Here is a 23,158-nt window from a genome sequence, read left to right as displayed (position 1 = left end):
TGTTCAGAGGACAAGGAATCCTTCGTTTCATTGAAAATAAACGTCCTGCAGAATCATCTGTGACTCAGCCAAAATGAAAACTGTGAGTATTGCTTCTATGTTAGAAAAAAAAAAATCTTTCTCTGGAACTGAAATTTTGGCTTGGGCGTGATTTCTTCGGTGGCTTCAGTAAAAACAGCAAAGCATGTATGTCCTGAAACATTCGCTATTTTCACCAGTCTGACATCCCAGCTACTGCCCACGAGCACGCCAGGTACAGGCCGAAGGTTTCTACATACAGCTGTGTTTACCACGGGCTGGCCTTTAATTATTTGACTTTCTATCAAATTGACAGACTCAGACGATTTTACCCACTCTGCTTGGTGCCGTGAAACTGTTCTCCATTCAGCGAGGTGGTTATTTTTATTTTGCAATAGGACGAATGCTGATAAGGACAGCCATGCAATTTCCACGTAGGATATTGTGTACAAAAAGCAGGGCAGGAGCTGGCTTCCTCAGCAGCACAGGCTGCTGTGGAGGAGCCCAAGGCACGAGGAAAAACCTTCCCACTTTCCGCTCTGGGATGACCCGTGGCTGAATGCGACCCCCGGGCCCAGCCGGGAGCTCGCTTGGCCCAAAGGTAACTCTCTCGTTCGTTCCTTATTTCTCCAAGGCGCAACCATAAACTCCCGACCTCGCAGCCGGGATGGGGCAGCTGAGTTAATGATTTGTCGGGCGCCGAGACAAGTGCCAGGCCCCTCCGGCCGTGCGCGGCTGGGCCCCGTTGCACACCGCTGCTCGAGGGTCCGGCCCTACCCGGGGCCAGGAGGCTCCCGGCCAGGCCCGGGTTTCCCCTCCGCCCAGGCAAAGGGCCCCGGGGTCCCCTCGGCGGCGCGGACACTCGCCGCCTCCTAAGGAGACAACCGGCGGCGCCCCCTCCCCTCAGCCGCCCCGACCCCCCGGGCAGGCCCGGCGCGACGCCCCAGCTGACACAGCGGCCTGGTGGGCAGCGCACCTGCCGGGGCCCGCCTCGCCCTGCCCTGCCCTGCCGCCAGGGAGCGGAGCGCAGCCGAGAGGTCGCGGCTCGGCCCCCGCCCGCCCCGCGCTGCCTCCCCGTCGCAGCGCGGAGCCGGCGGCCGCCCGCCCGCCCCCGCCGCCGCCCGCGCACGTGTGCCGGGGAAGGCGTTCGGTGCCGCTCGCCGCCCGGGCGGCGCTTCCTCCCCCCTCCCCGCCGCCTCCCCCCGCAACTCCTCCGCAGCGGGAGCGGAGAGCAGCCTCCGCCCGACACGCCCGGCAGCGCCGGGGCCGCTCGCCCGACGTGCCTCCCGGGCCAGGACGTCGCCGCCGCCGATGGCCGCCCCGCTGGCCGGTGTGCTGCGCGGCGCAGGGCGGGCGGCGGAGCCCGCGGGCGGCAACCCCCGCGGCGCGGCGGGATCCCCCTGCCCGCCTCCCCGGCCCCCCGGGGGGGACCCGCCGCCCTCGCCCCCCGACAGGTAAGGCCGGAGCCCGGGCGGGCGCCGCCAGCCCTGACCGCTCCCACGAGGGCCCGCCCGCTACCGTCTAGGGGCGGGCAGGCGTCCTGCGGGCGGGAGCGGGGGGCCTGCGGCTTGGCAGCGGCGGTTTGGGGAGGGGGCGAAGCGGGAGGAGGGAGAGGAGGCGGCCTGGCCCGGGACCGGCCCGCTTCTCCCTGGAACTCAAAAGTTGTTTCCCGGCGCTGGCGCTGCAGACGCTTCCCTCCGGTGGGGATGAGTCTCCCCCCCGCCTCCTTTTTTTTTTTTTTTTTTTTTTTTTTTTAGAGGTTTCCCATTTTGAGGTGAAAAAAAAGAGGCGATCCTGCCTCGTCAAACGGAACCGAGCCGCTACTTTCTCGCTGCAGTGTCTTTCTCACAACGTTAGTCAGCTAAACCGCTTCTCCGTGAGCGATGCCGCTGTAATTGCTGTCAGTGATGTGCACCCTGTGTTGGTTACCTCTCGGGCTGCTCTTAAAGGCATTGGCCTCTACTCTTAGTAAAGGAAACTGTAAGCTAGGTTTTCCATGAATTTTGGTAGACTGAAGTTTAGAAAAATATTAAAATATCGCATACAGGATTTTTCACTCCTCCTTAATGCTAAATATGACTTTAAACGAACATTCGGTGAGGATTTCCAGGAAGTGAAGCATCTTCATTCTGCATCGTTACCTTACTATGATGGTTTTCCCCACTCTGTACCAATTAGTATGTGAAATCTGGAATGATAATAGTCAAGATAATAAAGTTAAATATTAATCTTGGGGCCATCAAATCACACATATAGAAAAATCTGATTATATGTTGGCAGACTCAAATACTTGGGGTGCTGTGGGTACAGCTTTCTAAATGAGATCAAGTAGAGAAAGTGCTGCTTAATATTTTACGTGAGAAAACTATGCACTGTAATATACACAGCAGTCTATAAACAACAGCATTATTAATGTGATACTTTAAACCAGTGCAAAACCGAGCTCATCAGCAAGTACAGCAGTGATTATCTTCCCTATTCTTGCAAATGCTGCTTGGTGATACTTGTGGCACAATCAGATTTAAGTGGCCAGAAACTACTGAGACATCTATTTTATGATGGAGCTACGGAGATTCAAATACAAACATAATTGAAAATAGAAATGAGTGTATGGCTTTGCACTGCTTTATCTTGTCTGTCACTTTGTCTCCTGATTCGAGGGGGAAAAAGTTTCCATTTGTTTAAAATACAGTTGTGATGCACTCAGGAAGTGTTACTGAGAAGTTACACGCGTCCACTGTTGTAATATGTGTACATAGGGAATGGCATGAACACAGGGACAACAAAATATTTACTGATGTCCGTAGAAGCCAATATAAATATATCTGTGCTCTTACTCTGCAAAGACTTACACATATTCAAGCAACTTTATATTCAGAGCTGAATACTTGGATTGCTTTCAAGTAGTGTTAAGCACTTTATATTAATGGATTCAGCCTACTGATTAAAAAAAAATAACTGCACTAAAAAGCTAATTGCTGCAGCCAGCAAGTATCGTGGTGAGTATCAGTGCTTTGGTATTTCATGCGTTGTAGCTGGATACTGCAATTTTAACAGCAGTTGTTACAATTATCACTTGATATTATGTATTTTGTTGAAATAGGAGAAAAAAGAAAGATGACAGTATTTTGGAGATCCCATCAATTCCAAATCCTTTTCCTGAGCTGTGTTGCTCTCCGTTTGCATCAGTTTTGTCAGCCAGTCTGTTGCCCAAGGCAACTTCAAGGAAAAAGCAGGTAAGATTTATAAATTATTATTTGGCAGATTCTAGATTGGTTTCATGAAAGCTTGAAGAAAAGCCCAGTTACCTATTAAGTTATTTTTCTAATAAAGGTGTTCCATATTTCTGTAACTTGGTGAAATTTTCTCTGTAGGTCATCAATGACTGTAGAAAATGAGGTTTTGGAATCTGTGACTTAAGACGTGACTGTTCTTTCACAGTCTATGTGTGACTGTGCAAATTTTTCAGTTAAAGCAGAATCAGGGGCAGGCAGGCAGTACTTTATGTCCTTAAATGAGAAGTTAATTTCTTTCTTCCCTTCCTCCCCACCTCCAATTACTGTCATCAGTGCTATGGCATGGAGGGTTTTAACAGTCACTGAGCAGCTTCTTTTGTCTGAAGGTCTAATTTTGCTAGCATAAGTGAATGAAACTGAAATTGATGGGGAGGGAGCAAATGCTGTGTACATGGCTATATTTTTAATGCATGTTTGTTTATCTGTGTATGGCTGGTGTTACTATATTTCCATAAATGCCTTAAACTGTAAGTCAAGGGGAGTTCTGAGTGGGCAGATAGACCTGGCAGTGCTCTCTGTCTTAGTACTGTTCACACACAGTGTATTTGTTATCCTGAGCAGGGATAGAGGTTAAAGAGGAAGAGTTTCCAATTAATGGAGATTACTGGTGTCAAAAATCTGTTTTTCACTCTTGGAAAGCTTACCTGTCTCATTTCTTTTTTCCTCTCTTGAGACTGGAGAGAGCTCTGATAAGGAACACCTGTTGGATTAAGGGTACTACCTCCTTCACATTCTCTTTTCTGGAGGTCTGTGAGATCCCTATCTTAACAGTTTTAGGGGTTGATATCAGAGGTGTAAGAACTTACACTGCTGCTGCTTATTCAGTTTTTAGATTTGCATTAAGAAATTGTCTGGTAGTTGAAGTTTCTTGTAGTTGCATTAACTTTCCTGAAGCTGACTAGCCATGACTGCTTCTGTGCACCTGCCAGAGAACTTTACTAGCAAAGTCTTGGCCCGCACCTTAAGGAGGAACTTTCTCCCACCTTCTCCAGTGAAAAACAGATACGTTTCTGGGAAGCTGCACTGATTCTTTCTTGCCGTATTTTGCATGTTCTCTAAAAATAGCTATTGTGTGTTTCTGGACTACTTTAATTGCTTTTAGTTCTTTCCTACAACAGCAATACTAACCTGAAGCATTTCTGGTCAGTATGTATCTAAACACTGCTAATGCAGTGGGGTAAAATTGTGCTAGTTCTGTGCTTGGGCAAGGTGGAAGCATTGGCTGTCTCTGCAGAGGCAACAAAAACACTGAACTGGTAACATTATCTTTCAGAACATAAGGACTAAAAGTCACGTTTAAAAAAATTTGTTTAAATTACTCATGTTGCTGGCTTAAATTGCACTCATTGTGGTAATCTTTGTGCTTGCAACTGGAAAGTAGATTTCCCAAGCATGATTTAACACACAAAGGTCAACTATCTGCTTTTGTGGCTTGTCATGTTTAAAATTACTGACTGGCTTGATCAGTTAAGCCAGCTAAGCGTTAGCGTCAGCCTTTCAGAAGCTGAAGTTCATAGCTTCACTTATTTTCCTTCTGTTTTTTCATAAAAGCTCTGGTCATACCTTTTGTGACAATTTCTGCTCACGGTCCTTCCATTTCTCCTGCTCTTCCATTAAGAATGCAGTGCTTGCTTTGGAAAAAGCAGAATCAAGAACAACTGGTTTACTGACAGAATTGAGCTAAAGTAATAATAGTATCTTTCAAGGGCCTGATCCTTTTTCCAGTTACCAGAAAAATCCAGAGGAGTCTTCCTGTTATTTTCTGGAGGCATTTTAACAAGGCCATGGTTTCTGTCAAAACCACTGTCACCTATGTATCCGTTTGTGGCCACTGCAGGACAAATGGTACTGGGCTAAGTAGACCTTTTGTCAGACTTGGCATGACTGTTCTTACGTTCTTCACCTAAAGTTATTAAAGGTTGAGACCAAATGGCAACTGTTGAGTTAAACTTTGATCTTTGAAATTCAGGTTGAAGTCTTCTAACATGTTTATAACATTACTTGGATTTAAAAAGGTGGGAGGAAATGTTAAGCAGGTGTGCAAAGAGAAGTGAACTGGCAGAGTTTGACTTCCCACAGCTGGCTGTGGAGGCTGTGCTTGGAAGTGTGTTTCCACCCTACATTCTTGTTTTGCCAACTTTGTAACAGCTCTGTCTGCAAATACATAATCCATATACAAAGATTTCATTGCATATAGCCCCCAAGGTCATGGATATTATTGTTACAGTTTGATAGTTTCCTAACTCTTCAGAGAAACCAGCTACACTTAGGCACTTTCTTTTTTTTTTTTTTTTTATGGTGTTGACAGCTGCCAGAATTTTTGCTGTTGCCTCTGTGATGATCTATATGTTTTCAGTGTTTCTTCTTTTAGAATGCTTTCTTTCTGATTTAGGTTTTTTTCTTTCTTTTTTTCCTGCAGCATTTTTAATTTCAGGCATGGTAAAGAAAAATTACAGAGTGAATTTCTACTTATGTCTAGCTGGTAACTCTTATCAAAATAGGTGCTTCTAAAAGAAAAAGAGAAATTATGCTTCTGACTTGTTTTGCTCTCCAGAAAATAATTTCTTCTTCCAGGAAAAAAGAAGTTGTCACAAATATCTACTTTCTTATTCATAGCACCTGTGACATCTGAAATCTTTCCCCTTCTGAATAGATTATTAACATTATTTTAAATTCTTGGGTTGTAAGCTGAAGTTCCTACTGTCTTCTGATGATCTTTTATCATGTGTTTCTCAAAACATTGAACATGCTACTTGAAGAGCACATCTGTGGGGTTGACTTACTGGAAATAAGTTTTTAAAAGCAAATTGGTAAAAGCCATGTATCAGAATAGTGAGTAGCCTCTGTGCTTGGGAACTAGGACATCTATGTGTTTGAACATTATTTGGTCTACCTCATCAACACAGCTGCCCATCTCCTTTTCCCCCTGCAGTTTGGAAGAGGTTTTGTGTTACATCCTCAGAGACTCATAATCCTGACGTGTTAGCAGTAATTAGAAGAAACTTTCTTTAAGAGGCAACCTTGACTATTTTTTTCTCTTTTCATTTAAAAAATGAACAGAGGTAATGATGGGGATCAAAATAAGAAGTAAAAGTATAGAGTCAGTATAGTGACAAATTTTATTATCCTCGAGGGAGGACTAGGAGCTGGGAGAATGGAAAGAACAGGTTTTCATTTTGCTGCTGAGATCATGCAGGCTTGTGCCTCGGATGACCTGTTCTCAGTGGAGCATTTCATGGAGGTGACCCTATGGAGCTGTTACAGTATCATACCCATGTTTGGGTAGGGGGAACTTTGAGATGTATCCCAAGTGGGATTATGTATTTAACATCCTCATCTTCAAGGGAATAACGTGGAGATGAAATCAACGGCTAAACATGTGGATGGCAAGTCCACTTTGTGGACTGTGTAATCCCTTCTGTAAGAAATGATGAAGTTTGGTATCCGTGGAAGACATGTAGGTGGGGGTTGGGTGCTTTTGGCATGAATAATGTTATGTTTATATATGTTCAAATAAACTGAATTCTATGCTTCAAGGTTGAAGACTTTTGCCTGAAAAGACCAAAGACTCCAGCTTTTCCCTCAGGTCCAACACAGCACAGTCAACTACGTGCGTGGTGGGAAATGTTGCATTCCTCTGAGGAATTGATCATTTTCTGTTGTTAGGTGGAGTGTGTGAACTCATCTGGAAAATCTAATTGTGTTTCAGAGTCTGTATCCTCTTAAGAAGTGACAAGGAACTGAAAATATAAAACTCTTCGTACTTTTGTCTCTAGTTATGATCAAAATGGATGTTAGTAGGGAAAACTGTTAACTGTAAGAAAAAAACATTCTGTTCTTTAGTATACTTTTGATTTTCTTTGGTCAAACAAACTAAAAAGAGGTTACTGTAGTTTTATGAAAGCTTAGTTCTTAAGTCTTTCTGAAAACAAAACCTGAATCATTTGCTCTGGAGTGACAGTTCTTGCCCTGCTCAAGGATAAGCCAAAAGTGTTTCATCACAAAAGTAGTTCAAGGTAATTAGTGCCTTGTTTCTTTAAATTAAATTAGAAGTGCAAAAATAAAACTCAAGTAAATCTCAAGGTGAAGAACACTCAAATCTTTGGAATTTTATCTTGCCTCTTTTGTCTTTCTTTATGTTCTAAACAAGTAGATATTTTTATCATTTAGAATCCAAATATACTCCCACAATGTTCTTTCCAGGAAATCAATTGTGTAAAGAGACCTCAAATGCACATTTGATTGTAGTGGAACATCACTTCTTGTTTCGCATTAACAAAGATTTCAATATAAATCTCTTTGGCAAAGAATAGTATGAAATATTATATGAAAAATGAAATATCTGTTTTCTCTTGACTTTTAAACAATGCAAATATGAAAGGATTTTTTTATTGAAATATAATAACTAATGAATTTCCAAACAATTTCCAAAGGTTGAAATATCTTTTCCAACCAAAAGATGCATTAGTTAAATTTAGTCTTTAATCCAGTCTTTCTGTTTCTTGCCAGATTTCTTTCCAGGTTGGAGAGCATTGCACCTGCCCTCCTTTATCAGTTCTCAATATTTTTTCCTTCCAGCTCCTAAACATAAAGCTGTTTTTTCCATGTCTTCCCCTTAAATTACACAAAAAAAAGACTAAGAGTTTGAAAGGCAAAAGGGAAGGGAAAATGTCTTTCCAGCCAGTTTACAGATTAACAGAAAAACCATCCTATACAGAACGAACTTAAAGAGCTAAAGGTTTTTACATGAAGTCTCTAATAAAAGACGTGATTGAATTAGTCTCCGTTTTGTGTTGTCTCATCTGGTGGTCTTCTGCTCTGGCTTCTGTGCTCTGTTCTTCATTTAAATGGCTGTACCCTCCCACCAAGGAAAGATTATTGCTATTATGTTAGATTAAAATTATTTAGAGCCCTGTTAAAACTTGCATGCATGTACCTTTGTGCTTTGACCAGGCACCTTAACGCTGTGGCAGAAAGTCACAGGTCTGTATAGTTAAAATCAGGAGGAGGCAGAGTTGACCAATTTCTCCTTTTAGCAGTAATGAATATCACCTGGTTTATATTGAGGTGGCCTAGCATAAGCTGTATGGTACATCAACCTGGGGAAATTTCAGAATCACCTGTTCGTGTCTCTTCTTTTTCTTTTTTGTATTTTATGTTCTTTACATTGGTTCATTCCTTAGTGTATTTTTCTTACAGAGAAATCACTTTCTGTCAGACTTCACATCAACCCTCAATGTTATTATAAATTAACCTTGTACTTTGTTACTGACCAAAAACAACCCAAGCAGAGACTCTAAACATTCTAACTCCACAAAAATAGCATGTTTTTTTTTTTTTTTTTCCTGCTAATGAGCAAGAAAACAAGGTCACACTAACTTTTCTGGTTACTAAGATATTGCCCCAGCAAGCTCGTTGCTTAATTCACATCAGGGAAATGTAAGGTTTATATTTTTACTATTTGTAGCTATATAAAATAAAACATATCATCAGTACTGTCAAAGATTCTGGTAGACTTTTTGCCAATGTGTGTCAAATTGGAATGATTTTAATCATCCTTTTGATTTTGGTTGTTTAGGGATTCATCAGCCTGAAAGTCAAAACTGAAGTTTCTTATCTTTTCTGTTAGGACTGTTTTCTCACTACAAGAAGCTGCCTCTTCTGTGCCATTTGGGAAGTTATATTTGGAACAAGAAACCTCTGGTACATTGCAGTAGATCTACTTCTTTGTGTAGGAAACCTTCCCTGGAAATTTGGAAACCTTGGTTCTCTAAAAAGCAATTATTTAATATTCATCTCTTGAATTCTGAGTTGGCTACCTGGTATTTTTGTCCCATGATGTCTCTCAAGTGCTATGTAATTACAAGGTGGCTAGAGCAGACAATGATAAAAACAGTCTCAATTTCTTTGAATATACAAGAGATTTGACAGTTAAACCAGCTGAACCTGCAGGGTACTTATCTACTGTTGCTGAGTCACTTTTGATAGCTAAGTTTTATTGAGTTTGGCTTTAAAAGATTAAACTCTGATGAATGGAGCTTGAATCCTCATAATTTTCAGAAGGGAATGAGATGTGATAGATACTAACACCGTTCTTAGTCATAATTGTTCCTGGGGATGGGTGCCTTTGTTTAGGGTTAGACTGTAGAACTGAGAAGTTAGGTCATTTTGTAGTAGGTCCATACCTGCCATAAACAGATCCATGATTAAATAAATATCTTATTGACAGATCTTTTTCCAGGTGGCTTCTCATTGGTAGCACTGTCAGTAAGTGACAAGTGTGGGATGCAAGACGTCTGTATTGTAACAGAACACTATTAACATCTTCCCTTTATGGACCACTGTCTGAACTGTCTTTTGATGAAAACAGATAAATATTCCCATCTGACTTCCAGGGACACACAATCTAGGTTAATCAGAATAGTGTCTAGTAACATTCATAATTTGTATCATTTATTCTAGATAAACTTTATGATTCATATTGAAGAAATTATGCGGATTGCTGTTTAAAGGCATTATTAAGTTAGAAGACCTGTTGCTTTTTTCTTTCTGTTGCTTTTTGAAGCAGTACTCATATTAAGAGCTTTTATATTCCCAAAAGGTTTGTTTTTTACAATCTTAAAAGACTTAAATGACAGTGTTTTTAAGCTTGTACGTTAGAATTAAAGTTCATGTCTGCATGTGTGAGAACTCCATAGATCATCTTCCTTTTCTGTTGCCACAGCAGTTTTCATTTTCAACCAGATAAAAATGAGACTGAGCCTCCTGCATTTTTTATTTCTTGTGGGTTTTCTCCATTTTGTTTTTCCTCAACTTTCTTTTCTGGTCTTATAAAACCTCTGTGGTCCTGTTCTGGTCTACTTTTGTCATCTTGTTGACCAGTATTGTAAACACCTACTTTATTTCATGTTCTGCTATTTTCATAACACAATTTAATAGTTGCATAATATTGAATGAGATGACAGTAGTCAATGATGAATAGTTCAATTACCTGAAATGCTATGGATTTGGTAAAGCTGGCAACTTAGATGTTTTGCATTGAAGAAATATAGAATAGTATTAAATATTTGTGGTTAGTAAAACAATTTTCTATTCATTATACAATGTGCATCTTCTTGTAAGTTATTTACCATAGCTAGCTGGAGACTTATTTGTTCTATCAGATGATAATTCCAGAACCACTAATACAGTATTGGGGTTTTTTTTCACCAATTTTTGTTTCATGAGCCTTTAAACTCTTTGCAGTGGTAATCCTTATGCTATGCCAATGTATTTAATAGATCTAGCTAGAGTTGTAATGGAAATTGGACCAATGGGGCTATTAGGATAGAAAAAGGATTCCTCATTTTTTAAGTTGCCTTCTCACATCTCTTCCATGCTTTATTTGCCTTCGCTTTCAGCGCCAAGTTTCTCTTGTGAAAGAAAAAGTATAGAAACTGACAATAAACCTGAGATTTCTCACCCTTCTCAACACCCTATTTCATACAGTGTAGTAGCAGACAGCTGGTATCTGTGCCTTGACACCTGCAGATCACTTAGTTGAGCATCTTTAGGATAAAAGTACTCTTCTGTTTGGTACTTGTGTAGCAGGAACCACAATGGCCAGGCAGTGGAAAGGCATCAGAATCCTGTTACCGACAGTTGATGGTGGTCTCGTGTGTGCGTGTGCAAAGGCAAGAACTGATGCAGCTTTCAGCTGGCGATTTCAGGGCTCAGGGATTCCAAACTTTTCTAGCAGCTGATTTTTTTCTATTAACAAGATGGCACATATCTCTAGCAAGTGGTGAAATCCTACAATGATAAGTGGAAGATGACAGTTGACCACTGGCCATATTCTCCTTGTTTGTCTTCAACATGTTTAAAGCTGTTACTTATGAGGGAATTCATGCCTTTATGACTGCCTTTAATTTGGGAAAGAGGATAAAAGGAAACCTTAAAGACAGTGTACTTAAGTGTGTCTCTCATGTTAGAGTTCTGATGGGAGTCACCTCAAGTGGAAAGATGAAAAAAAATGCTAATCAGGCCAAAGAAAATTTTTCAAGAAGGGCAGTTGTGGGAGGAGGAATTAAGAGGGAGAAGAAATTAGACCTCTCTGCTCTAGTAACAGCATGAACTTTCTTTTTTCCTGTTTCAGTCACAGAACATTTGTTTGCAGCTAATCAGCTCATATTTTAGCCCAGTTGTGTATCTGATATTTAATACTTATGTCTCGAGAGAGAAATGTATATCGGTTATCTTAGAGGTGTGCCTGTGCTTCTAATTAGGATACTGATAGATTGTTCCTGCCTATTTCTGGCATGTATGCATATGCTGCATACTGGCATGTCTATCTGTTTGCTTCTTTAACTTGATATTATATCCACAGGAAAGCAAGATACAAGAGATCGCCCTGTGATCAGAATTGGGTTATTCAATGAATGCATTCTTAGTCTATAAATAGCCTCTTATATCAGTTATGTTATGATAACTCCTGTTACTGATTACATTGAGACCTGGAGTTTATGAACAGCTGCAAGCACTTGATAATGGCACAGAAATGGTATCAACTGTTGAGAAACAGGCTGGAAGTTTGCAAGAATTTCTCATAATCACTAGAACTTACTGGTATGTAGTGAGAGGGAAGCCCATGCAATATGAGGGTTTTCTTATGATTCAATTGACAAAACTTTGTTATCAGTGTATTTTTCAATTGGGCTTGAACCTATTGATTGCAAAATAGGCAGCTGAAAAGCTGTGCCAGGAGTGTGCATAACAGGGCTTTTAAGATCCCACGAGTTTGTGGGGAGAATTGACAAGGATGGAAAACTGCATTATGCTCTTTGATACTGCAAAATTTGGAGCTGTGCTCAGCTTTTTGCCATTGTTCTTGCAATGTAAACCCTTCCATAATCATTTGAGGGGAGATGAATAATTTCGTAAAAGAGGATTTTTTCCAGGCTGGTGTGATTTTCATTATTAGGCTTTTCTCTAACATCAGCCCCTCTCCGATTGGTGCATTGTAGCATGAGGGTACGGGAATAGTCAGGATATAGACAGGATCTGCCTAGTTTCTCTCTAGTACAAAAATTACTCATTAGGGCTAAAAGAAAATTGTTCCCATCCTGGTTTTCATACTTCAATTTAGTTCCCATAACTGTAATTTTAACTGGTTGCACTTAATATTTGTATCTGATTGTTCTCATTAAGTTATAAAGTGATTTCTTCTTTGAAATTGTCTCAAAGTTTGTAGTATTTGTGTGTGTGTCTTGTTCAGGAGGTAACAGCTGTCTAATTTCAGATTGTCCTGGAAAGCTGTTTTACTTCTGTGTAGTATTGTGTTAAGGTTTGTGTTAGGATGTTAATTTTCTAGGTAAAATATGAATTGCTCAGTTAGGGTAGACCTGAGAAGAGAGCAAGGTCATTTAGACTTCTCAAATAGGGAAAAAGAAGTGATTTACAGAGTTGAAGGTTAAGGGTCCTGCTTATGATGCTGAAGATGAAGGTTTAAATCCTTTCCTTAATTTGAAGTGATCTGGGTAGCAAGTCATTGCTCTAAATTGAGCAAAGCTGGCTCTTCCTAGTGTTTTTATAACCAATAATTCTGGGAAAAAAAAGAGATATTTCACAGCTAAAAGTTTTAATTGGCAATATTCTGATAGGCTGTAGTCCATGATTAGTCACTTTTGTGATAGTAAGTTACTTTGAGTTTATTATATTCAGGTAACTTCAGAACATGGAGCTTTCAAAGGAAGTTTGTGTGTTTTTTCTCCTCTGGGCAACAGTCAGCAATGAGATCCATTTTTACCCAAGTGTCCACATAACTACTTATTAGTATGATCTTAGGATAATATCCTTCTCATTCATGGAAATGAGAAGCAACCATGAAAAGGACATGCTATGGGTTTGGGGCTTTTTTTCTTAATGTAAGATCAGAAGTGAGTTGAAAGGTTTTTGGAAAATGGTTCCTCTTAAGTTACTTCTTAGAAAGTTTTTTACTTTGTCCTTTGTACTTCTGCCCATGAGACAATGACCTTATTAAATAACATTGAAGATTAAGCATTAGTACATTTTTGAAGTAAGTTAAGTATCCAGTAGGATATATCCAGTAAGATCCAGCAGGCACTGGGCAAACAGATAGAAGACTCTTAGGTATGGAAAATAACGTCAGTCTTGTCATGTTCCTGTTAACACTTTGGCAGTAGCTGGCAAAAGCTTACATAAGGAATAGACTTTATGGAAAATTGGAATGTGTAACTGCTGTGTCACTCAAGCCATATAGAAGATGTAAGATATTCTAAAGTAAGAGCTCTTTGGAAAAGCTGAATGATGAACTCATCATGGTCAGGTGTTATTTTTCTACTGGGATGGAGACTTCCCAAATCCTAAATGAGTTTATAAAACAGAAACTACTCAGCATTTTCAGGCCCAAAGGAGGGGTATTTGTAGCATAACTGCAAATAAGCAGTATGTAAGCTAGTGGAGAGGAAAGGACTGAGTATGTCTAGGCTTTTTCTACAGAGGTATTGTGGAGAAGCGATGAAAAAATACTCCCAGTCTTTGTATTTGAGCCTTATGCATTGGCACAAACCTTATATGAATTTCTTTTAATCTCTTCCTAAACTATTCCAGCAGCATTACAGTTTTGAAGTAGGGGTTGTGCTTACCTAAGTACAGAAGTCATGACCTGGGAAATTATTCATATAGAGTCCTCTGAGATTTAAGAGACTATAAACTCTTGTGACTGAGATAAAACACGTTACTGATGCAGTCCAAGCAGTCTCAATGTACAGTGAGGAAAATACATGGTTTGTGGAACTCTGGTATGTGCTTGACTGACTGCTGCTATTGGTTGTATGGTTCTATGTGTATTATTAAATACATTTTCCTATGGAAAATGTACACTTGATAACAAATTGTTTTCTAATGCGACCAGTCTGTAATCTTGACTGTCAGAAAGTACAGTTGCTGAGAATTTTTGTCCAAGAATCTTGTTTTAAGTATGTTTAAGGGTCAGTTTGACCCAGTTAGATCATGGCTATAACCAGAGGGAAGAGGGAAGCGGGAAGCTGACACATGGGTTAGTAATTCAAGGATAACATTAAAAAGGAGTTTGGAGTTCATGTGGTACATGTTTCATGGCCAGCAAAAGGACAGGGATCTGCTGAGAACTATGAAGTGACATATTTGGAGATGGCTTTTCAGTGCAGGATTTGGGATCTAGGGTTATCTTGTTTTGCCCTTAAATTACTCTGACATGGTGTGTTGTTTGTAATGCCTGGCTTGTCCATGGAAAGGCTAGAAGAAGAGCTGAAACTATGAATTGTACTGGTTCTTTCTTTTGTGGTGCATTAGTCTCTTAAAATAGAAGCATTTAATAGGTGGATAATTATATGAAAAGACAGAAGAAGAGAGATCATGATGGCTCAAACTTCATAGTGAAGTTCCTAGGTATGTTATAACATGTATGTTGCTTTACAGGCAATATAGTCGGTTTTGGTGCAACTGTTTCTGCATAGGAATCAATCATTATCAACCCTCTAACAGGGTGTACTGTATGTTCTGTTTGAGGAGTAAGACCTGGTTACATTTCTTTGTACAAGTGACTATAGGAGCAGAAGGACAACTCACTCAATCACTTTGAAACCTTTCTTTTGTAGGGTGGTTTTAAAGAAAATAGTTATTTGCCAAGCGTACTTATGCAAAAGTACTTATGCAAAAAAATGCCTCGTATGTGTTTGCACAGTCACATTGGTGGTATTAACTGACTCTTCTAGTAAAGAGACAAAGTGACCCCCTGTGCCAAACCGACAGGAGCACTCTCTCAAGGAAGTGAGATAGTACCACAAATAACTTAGCTGACTTTATGCTGCTCTTGTGTAATAATCTTCCGCTTTAGCTTAAAGGAAAAACAAGTACAAAAACCAGCATAAAAGTTGTTTATAAACCTTAATGAATTTATATTCTCTAATTGTTTTTTCTTTTATCTACAGAAGCAAAAGCTCAATCTGATTTGCTCTTGTTACCGATAAATGCCCACATTCCTGCGTTATGTCTGGCAGAGCCAGGAATAGATCAGCTGTTGTGACTCCATATCCAGTGCCTTAAGTACATCACTGACCTTCCACTACTAGCGGGATATCTATATTCCATATGTTGTTATAAAACCCTTACTTGGAGCTACTATCTCTTACTAAGAGCTTTTCAATTCTTGCCCACTCAATTTAGTCACTCTTTCTTTAGCGGCAAGAAGTAGTTTATATTTTGAAGTATCTGAAGAGTATCTGCACAACATTTTCAGAACTGTATCTGGTAGCTTAGTGACAAAAATAGGAGTGAAAAGCTGCATTAACATATTCGTTTTACAGGGCTCTCAAGAAAGTAAGCGGGATCTGATTTCCTTCCTGTCCACCAGCACCAGCAAAAGTCTTTGCAAACCAGCCATGGACAAGTCAAATCTTCTATCTGTAGGAAAAAAAAAAGTGATTATATATGTTTCCCAGAAGGCATAATTGGCTTTCAAAGCCTTTCTGTATCTCATATTTACAACAGAACTCCTCTTGGCTTTCAGATTGTGAAGTGATTCTGCAAGGTTTGCACTGAGAAGTTGAGATGTCATTTATTTTATTTTATTTTTTGTTGTATTTATTTTGTTTTGTTTTAATTTTATTTATTTTATTTCTTGTGTTTCTGAAATTCTAGAGATGAAGGTATTCCTCAATGTCATTTTTAGTATTCTTGGGTACAGCTGATGTGTACTTTCATTATTATAAGTAAATTACTGTAGTATTTTTGTTTAAAATCTTAGAATCAGAATAGTTTGGGTTGGAAGGGACTTTTAAAGGTCATCTAGTCCAACATCCGTTGCAATGAGCAGGGACATCCTCAACTAGATCAGGTTGCTCAGAGCCCCAGTCAAACCAGATCTGAATATTGGAATTTTATTACAAAGTCAAACACAACATGTAAGTGTTTGCTTACTTTCTGAATAGGTCTGGTCTGTATATCTGACTGGAGAAGATAAAATACACTGAGGAAAATAATCCTCTGCTTCACCTTGCAGACAAATAGGTCAATATTATTCATAGAACAAAAGGCTGCACGTGCTTTTCAAGAGCCAAGGACCTTCAGTACCCAGGGGTAAGGAAAGATGGCTTGGGTTATTTTTGTTTGTTTTGCAATAAAGCCACTAATGTAATGCACTGAGATTTACAGTTACTGTTTCCCAAACATTTTTCTATAAGATCCAAGGAAAAAGGATTGTAGAAGCAGTTTTTTGTTCTGGTGCTGCAAACATTTGTGTGTCTAATATTCCTAGGAGTAAAATGCCTACAAGATCAGGGTCTGGTTCCACAAGTTGTTTTCTGAATCTTACAGCAAAATTTTGAGGGTGTATTATAGATTTTTGAGAACATGCTCCCACAGGAAATAAAAACTTTGTGCCTGAAAGGTAAAAACCTAATTGCAAACACTTGACATTTATCATAGCTATCTCTAGTAGAAAAGGACGTTCATTCCAAGTGTTACAGAATTAGCACTTTAAACTTGATCTCTAGAATAGCTTTTTATTCTCCTGATTTCTCAAAACAGTCATAAGGATTTTGGACTGGAGCTTAAGAGATTAAAATAAAAGTAAATAAATATAATACCTTAAACCTAGAAGATTAGTTACTTGCATCTGTTGGTGCTACAGACTCAATGTAAAATGAGTCAAAGTTAAAACTGAAACTCTATTATTAAGCCAAGGAAATGGCTAATATCTGCTGCGTTTTAACTGATTTTATGGCTTTATTAAAAGCTCTTGTTTTAAAGCTCACTGAACAAGGATCAAATGTCTGTCTCCAAACAAATTCTCTTTGTGACTTGGCATCGGTTTGTTATCAGGTTTTTTCCACCCTGTATGTCTCAATCAAGGACAACAGGTTTTGTAAGTTTAGGAAAATATTTGTCTTTAGTTTCTATTCCTTGGCAGTATTTTATTACTATTTGAGAGCTGCAGGTAAAATGCCAGGGCGTTGCAGGTTTTAGTTTCTGAGAGGGAGATGTATTCTTTTTGTATTTTCTTGTTCATCAACAGAATTTACCAGAGCCCTACTGATTTTAGGATTTCAGGAAAGTAATTTGTCATGAAAATAGATGCTTTGAATCCATGGATTCTGAAGTATCTTACTGGTGCCAGTGACTTGTTATGTACTTTTGGCACTTAGGAAATTCTTGAAACAGAAAATTACATGAAGTCACTTTGTTAATTTGCCACTATATAGTTTCTTATGTCCTAGAGACAAGATTTTTTTCCTAGACAGTTTGGGATTACTACAGAGTGTGCTCGTCTATAATTACTGAGGGAAAAACACTATCAATATGATCTAGTGAATTTTAGCATGGATTGTTATATTTGCCAAGTCAGTTCTGAATGCTTCTAGGACATATACATCAGATGTGTGCTAAATAATACATTTGCATTAACTTTCTATGAAACTACAGTAGTCTGCATATCTGATGTATTGTTGTTTGAGATGTTATGAATATTTAATACAAATAATTTTTGCAGAATGTCTACTGTCTTCATCTATGTTGAGCAATGTTTCTGATGTGAACTGCTTGTTCAAAAGAAATATCGAATATCACAGTTCTAACATCTGTTTAATAATTTGGTTTACAACAGGATTATTGCATACTCATGCTCCATAAAAGTAAAACTGGTTTTCTGCTATTAAGCACATTATGAGACCTTAAGAAAAAGAATAGGACTTGCCTTATCATATAAGCAATGTAAAATCTTACCCTTCTTGACAAAGAAGGAAAGAAAAAACCTTGGCTTCCTTACTAGAACCATGTTAATGAAACCAGATTTGTTATGCAGTTATTTGATACATAAAGTAAATATGTGAGTGGGGGTGATCAACAGCTTGAGTTCATAAAACAGTCTTAAATTTCACTTGCTTGTAATATTATGTGCGCCACATCTTCAGGCCTTTGTTGGATTGTAAAAGTAGAAATTGCATAACTTTAAGTAGAAGGGGAGATTTACTGCTGCTTTGAATAAAGGTAGTTAAGAATCATAGAATTAAACTCCATGGATTCTGTGCATCTATTCTTATGCTCAGTTACTTTCCTGAAATCCTAAGATCAGAAGCACTGAAGAATATTTTGTTTGCTGGGAAAAGTCAGGAAAAAAACCCCAACGACACTATAAACACTCTGTAAAGTGCTAGAATAGAGTCTTTAGTGATTTGGTTTTGGTTTTTGTTTTGACAGTGAAGACAGAGTTCTGAGTGATAGAAATGCTTTTTGTTCTGCTTATTTTTATATCCAGAGATACCAGTGTGGGCCTTTCCAAGGACAGAAGACGAGTTTTCAAGCTCTTCGGTTGGTTGATTTCTAGTTAGTCCTACCCCAGGGTCTTCTGTAATTGGCTTTGAGTAGGACTGGATTCACATAAACAGAGTGACATTTACTACATCCTTAGTCTTTTCTTTGCACTGACTCTCCAATATTTGGGTTATGAGAAATTAGACTTCAAGGAATATTGCTAACTGCTTTGTTCTGCTTCATTTTATCACCTGAATGAAGGTTGGCGAGTTCTGTGAAAAGCAGACATGAGTTTATCTTCAAGAAGAGTAACGTTGCCTGCAGTTATGCCAATAACTCTGCAGAAATGGGTATGGCATTTAAATCAGTCTTGTAATTCTGACTTTAGTATGGGTTGGTAATACATTTACTTAGTGTAAATAAACAATGTTTAAGATAAACAGGGCTGTATTTAATTTTTCTTTTTTTTTTTTTATTTCTCTAGTGTAATACAATGTTTTTCTTTTCTGATAAATGTTGATTTTTTTAAGTATGTGAAATATGTTTGCTTAATACACATAAATATATATGTGTACATAATTGAATATTTGTTACTGTGGTTTTTTTCTCTGGTACTGTAATTCTGTACCTTGTGCAAGAAATTGATTTTGCTTACAGATTAATGTATTTTTTTAAATATAAAATGTCATAATTACATTTCAGAATATTAAAATACGCCTCTGTAAAAGGCTATGGTATGTTCCTAATGGATATTTATTGGAGTCCACTTCCATGTGCTTTGGATCAGCCTTAAACACAACATACTTTTTCCTCACCCTCTCTGGCTAACGCCTTAACAGTGGATGCAGTGGATGGTCCATCGTGTATTTTGGGAATCAGGGTAATGCTGTACAGTGTTTCTCCATAGCCACTGTAGCTTGCCTTTTTCTGTTATCTTACTAAAAAGTGGAAGCAATGCAAAATCATTATGCCTACGTGCACCAGCATTGCCAAGTGTAACTCTATGCATTGGGGGTATCTATGATACACACGGAAGTGAAGTATGGGAATATGACTCTCTGCTAAACCAGATATATTAACTTCTAAGAAGTTAGTTCAAACAAACTGTAATTCATTAGTTCGATTTATTTTGTAAATGTGCAGATATTTTTCAAAAATTCATTGCTGCATACTGTGCCTGAATCACTGTTAATAGGCTCTTCTGTTACTCAGAGGCTTTTAATATACCAGCAGTGTGAAAAATGAAATTTCACTGAAATATTGCTACAGTATTAAATGGTTCTCATGAGCAATTTACACAGGACACAGCATATACTTCTTATGGCGTCAGTCCAGTGGGTCTGAAGTAGTATATGAACACATAGCTCTTATTGGCTTGGGATGTATGGTATTTTTTCAGATTAATTTATTGTTTGAGTTAGAGTGGAAGCCTGTGAACATACAATTTTAGTGTGATTGATTGGTACAGATTAGATTATACTACTGTCTTAATAACATGACAGTATACTGCTTTTCTGGTATAATATCTTCCCTTTTAGATTTAGATGTGTTCTCTTACAGAGTTTTATCCTAACAATTTGGTATATCTCTGTTACATTCCTCAAAAATACTCTTTTAAAAATTGTGGTTTAACTTTTCAGCTCTTATCCTCTCAATCCTGTGGTTTCCTCCCTTTCCTCTCTCCCTCCCTCCAATATCCCACCTAGTCTCAGATCTTCAGTTGTCATAGTTATTTTATTTTTGGCTGTTCTTTGGTTATTTGTACGTCAGGAGATGAAGGTCTTTGTTCTTACAGTGTGTAGTTGTGTTGGACTCCTGTGGTATGCACACAGCAGTACTTGGTGCTGTGCGGGAGGAGAGAGATGTGTAACTTTGCTCAATCTAGCCTTCACAAGGCTAGGAAACTCAGTTTTAACTGTGCCGTATATTTTAATTGGTTTCTTTGCTTTATTTTTGCTGTTGAGAGGTGAGCGTAATCCTCTGAGGAAACTCAAGGCTTTTTCTCCTTTGACAAACGCACGGTGAGTAAGATTGTTTTCTGTGCATTCGCTCCTATTTTAAAACACAAATATTTTCACACTGCTATCAAATTACCTGTCAACAGTTACTGGCTTTACTTCTCTTTATCTGTGCATTTTGTAAGCCCAAAATAAAAATAATGGAAGTAGGAGGAAGAAGCAGCACAGGATGTTGCCTTAGGTAGGTATTGGGTTACACACAGTTGCAAAAATTTTCAAAGGCATGTGTCCTCACTGAGGGCTCACTGTGTGCCAAGTTTAATAGTTCTGTTTATGCTATTGATGTTTGTATCTGTGCATGTAGAATTCCTCCTGAAAGTATCTCCTCTCTATTCAGAAGGTGCTTTCGCTGTTTCTGTAGCAATACCCTAATTTCTGGAACTGGAATACTGCAGGCGGGGAAGGCAAGAAGGCAGGCAAGAAAGAGCCTTGCTTGTAAGGGCTGACATTTGTGAATGCATGTGCATGTATAAATTTGCTTTTGTTTCTCATGGACATTAGAACCTCAGACACCACCTTTGACTTAAAGTAGTGCAACTTCTATTTCTTGTAATGCAAGAAGGACCTGGAAATGTAAGGATGTTATGTTAGCACTACATAGTCAAGAGAAACTTAAGCATTAGCTTATGAAGTATTAATTTAGGCTATCAATTATCCCCAATCTTTATTTCTTAATTCATAGAATGCGTAAACGTGTAAGAAGTCTACTTTAATTATGGTACTACAAAAATCGCAAGTCTTTTTTTTTCTTTTTTTTTTTTTCTCTCCTTCATAAAAGGTAAAATTTTGCATTTTCAATGTGCTAATCTGGGTGTTGTGCCAGTTTCTTAAATACATGGGGTTTTCTCATTTTCATTCCAAATATCTAATATGCTTTGTCCAAAGTTATCTCATACTTCTTTCTGTTTTAAAATCTGATATGAAGTACTTATCACAGTTGACATGTTTTATTCTTAAGTAACATATTTTTAACTAAAGCTACAGGGCCTCATTTAGATTCCAAGGGGTCTTTTAGCACAGGCAGAAAAATGACTTGCTTAATAAGCATGGGGAATTATGCATATTGAATACTATTAAAACCAGATTTATAGTGTGTATATAGACTAGACATACAATTAATCCAACACAGTTAGAGTAAATGTCTTCTTTATCTTTTGTATGAATAACTTCGTACTCTGCGATTTTTTTTTTCTAAGAAATTAGATTTAACAGGTCACATTGCGTTCAAAACATTGTTTTACTGTCAAAGAGCAATCATTTATTCAAGATAAACACTCACAAGTCTACTAGGCTTGTTATGTGATAAGTGGAAGAGTATGTATGCACCCCATGTTGCATGCAAGGTGTATAAACAGTGAGAGTTGTAGATTTTCCCACAGCAGCTGGGAACTTCATAGCGTACTAGGTCACACAGGGTTAAAAGCTCTGTGTACATAGGTGATGTTTATTGCAGCTGAATAATTTCCAGTGAGTCTTGAAGAGATTGCATAGTGTCTTTTAAATGAAAGAAATATTGATTAGAAAATGAGAATGTGGTTTAGATTGCTCAAATCTAGGACTGGTATAAGCATGCAAATTTCAAGATTCTTTTGCATCTTTATTCCATCTATTTTTCTGGCCTGAAATCACATGCTGCTTTAATCAACACTCGCCCCTCCCCCAAGGAAAAGTGGTCACTTAAGCCAGATTGTACTGAGAATTAGTAACGTCTGTGTGCAAGGCTAAGAGCATGAAAGTAATTTTTCGGTTTTGCATTTGAGTTCCCTGAGATGAAAGGCCAATGTGCTAATCCAGGAATTTTACATAAGGCACTTTAAGTGACATGATAATGGTGTCATTAAATGGATACCTTTTATAAAATAACCAGAGGCAGACAAAGCGTTCATGTATGAAACATCTCTTCATAAGGACAGTTTGAAAAATAGTCATTTAAAGATGAATAAACAACACCCGTGCCCTCTTTGTCTTTTGTACAGTAATAAAAATAAAAGAAATACAATAATAAATAATATAATAGTAAATACAATAATAAATAATATAATAGTAAATACAATAATAAAGTAAAAGAAAGAGTAACATCCCACAAAGATTTGAAGACAGATGAGAGGTTTAAATGGGGGATGGAATTGAATGTGCTTTAAATACTTTAGGAACAGTGGCCAGAAAACTTGTGGTGGTTGAGGTGAGCTATTTGAATCGTTAAAGGTCTTATTCTTAATGGAATATTTTGTTTCGTGATTTATGGAGGGATCTGAGAGAAAATAATGGGGATAACCACAGGTAAAGTAGTAAGATGGGCTTGACTGGAAATTCAGTATAGAATTAGATCTTAGAGATAAATTACTAAGATAAAGCATCAGCATGTGCTGCTACTGGATCTGCAGAGTTTGATACAAATAGTAAAGGTTTTGAGCCAGAAAAAGAGTTGAGGAAGGTTGATGAGGAGGAATATCTTTGGGAATGGGCAGAGACCCAAACTGAATTCAGGAGACTGGTAGTGTGTTTTTTGGAAGAAGTTTATGTTTAAAATTGCTAGAA

The 23,158-nt window shown here is 38.5% G+C and overlaps 1 protein-coding gene across 1 annotated transcript in view; it reads left to right on the top strand.

Annotated features, from left to right (window-relative positions):
• Positions 1-1,329: 1,329 nt before the first annotated feature.
• The window catches only part of GRB14 (growth factor receptor bound protein 14), a 66,723-nt gene continuing 44,894 nt past the window's right edge, over positions 1,330-23,158 (top strand). Inside the window, exons 1-2 of the mRNA XM_074145113.1 lie at positions 1,330-1,472; positions 3,122-3,254. Coding sequence (XP_074001214.1) covers positions 1,330-1,472; positions 3,122-3,254 — 276 coding nt within the window. The remainder of the gene's footprint in view (positions 1,473-3,121; positions 3,255-23,158) is intronic.

The sequence above is a fragment of the Numenius arquata genome, chromosome 3 (genome assembly GCF_964106895.1).
Source record: "Numenius arquata chromosome 3, bNumArq3.hap1.1, whole genome shotgun sequence".
In the NCBI taxonomy this organism is placed as follows: Eukaryota; Metazoa; Chordata; class Aves; order Charadriiformes; family Scolopacidae; genus Numenius; species Numenius arquata.
The sequence above is the reverse complement of the archived record's forward strand: the minus strand, read 5'-3'. Positions and strand labels throughout refer to the sequence as shown.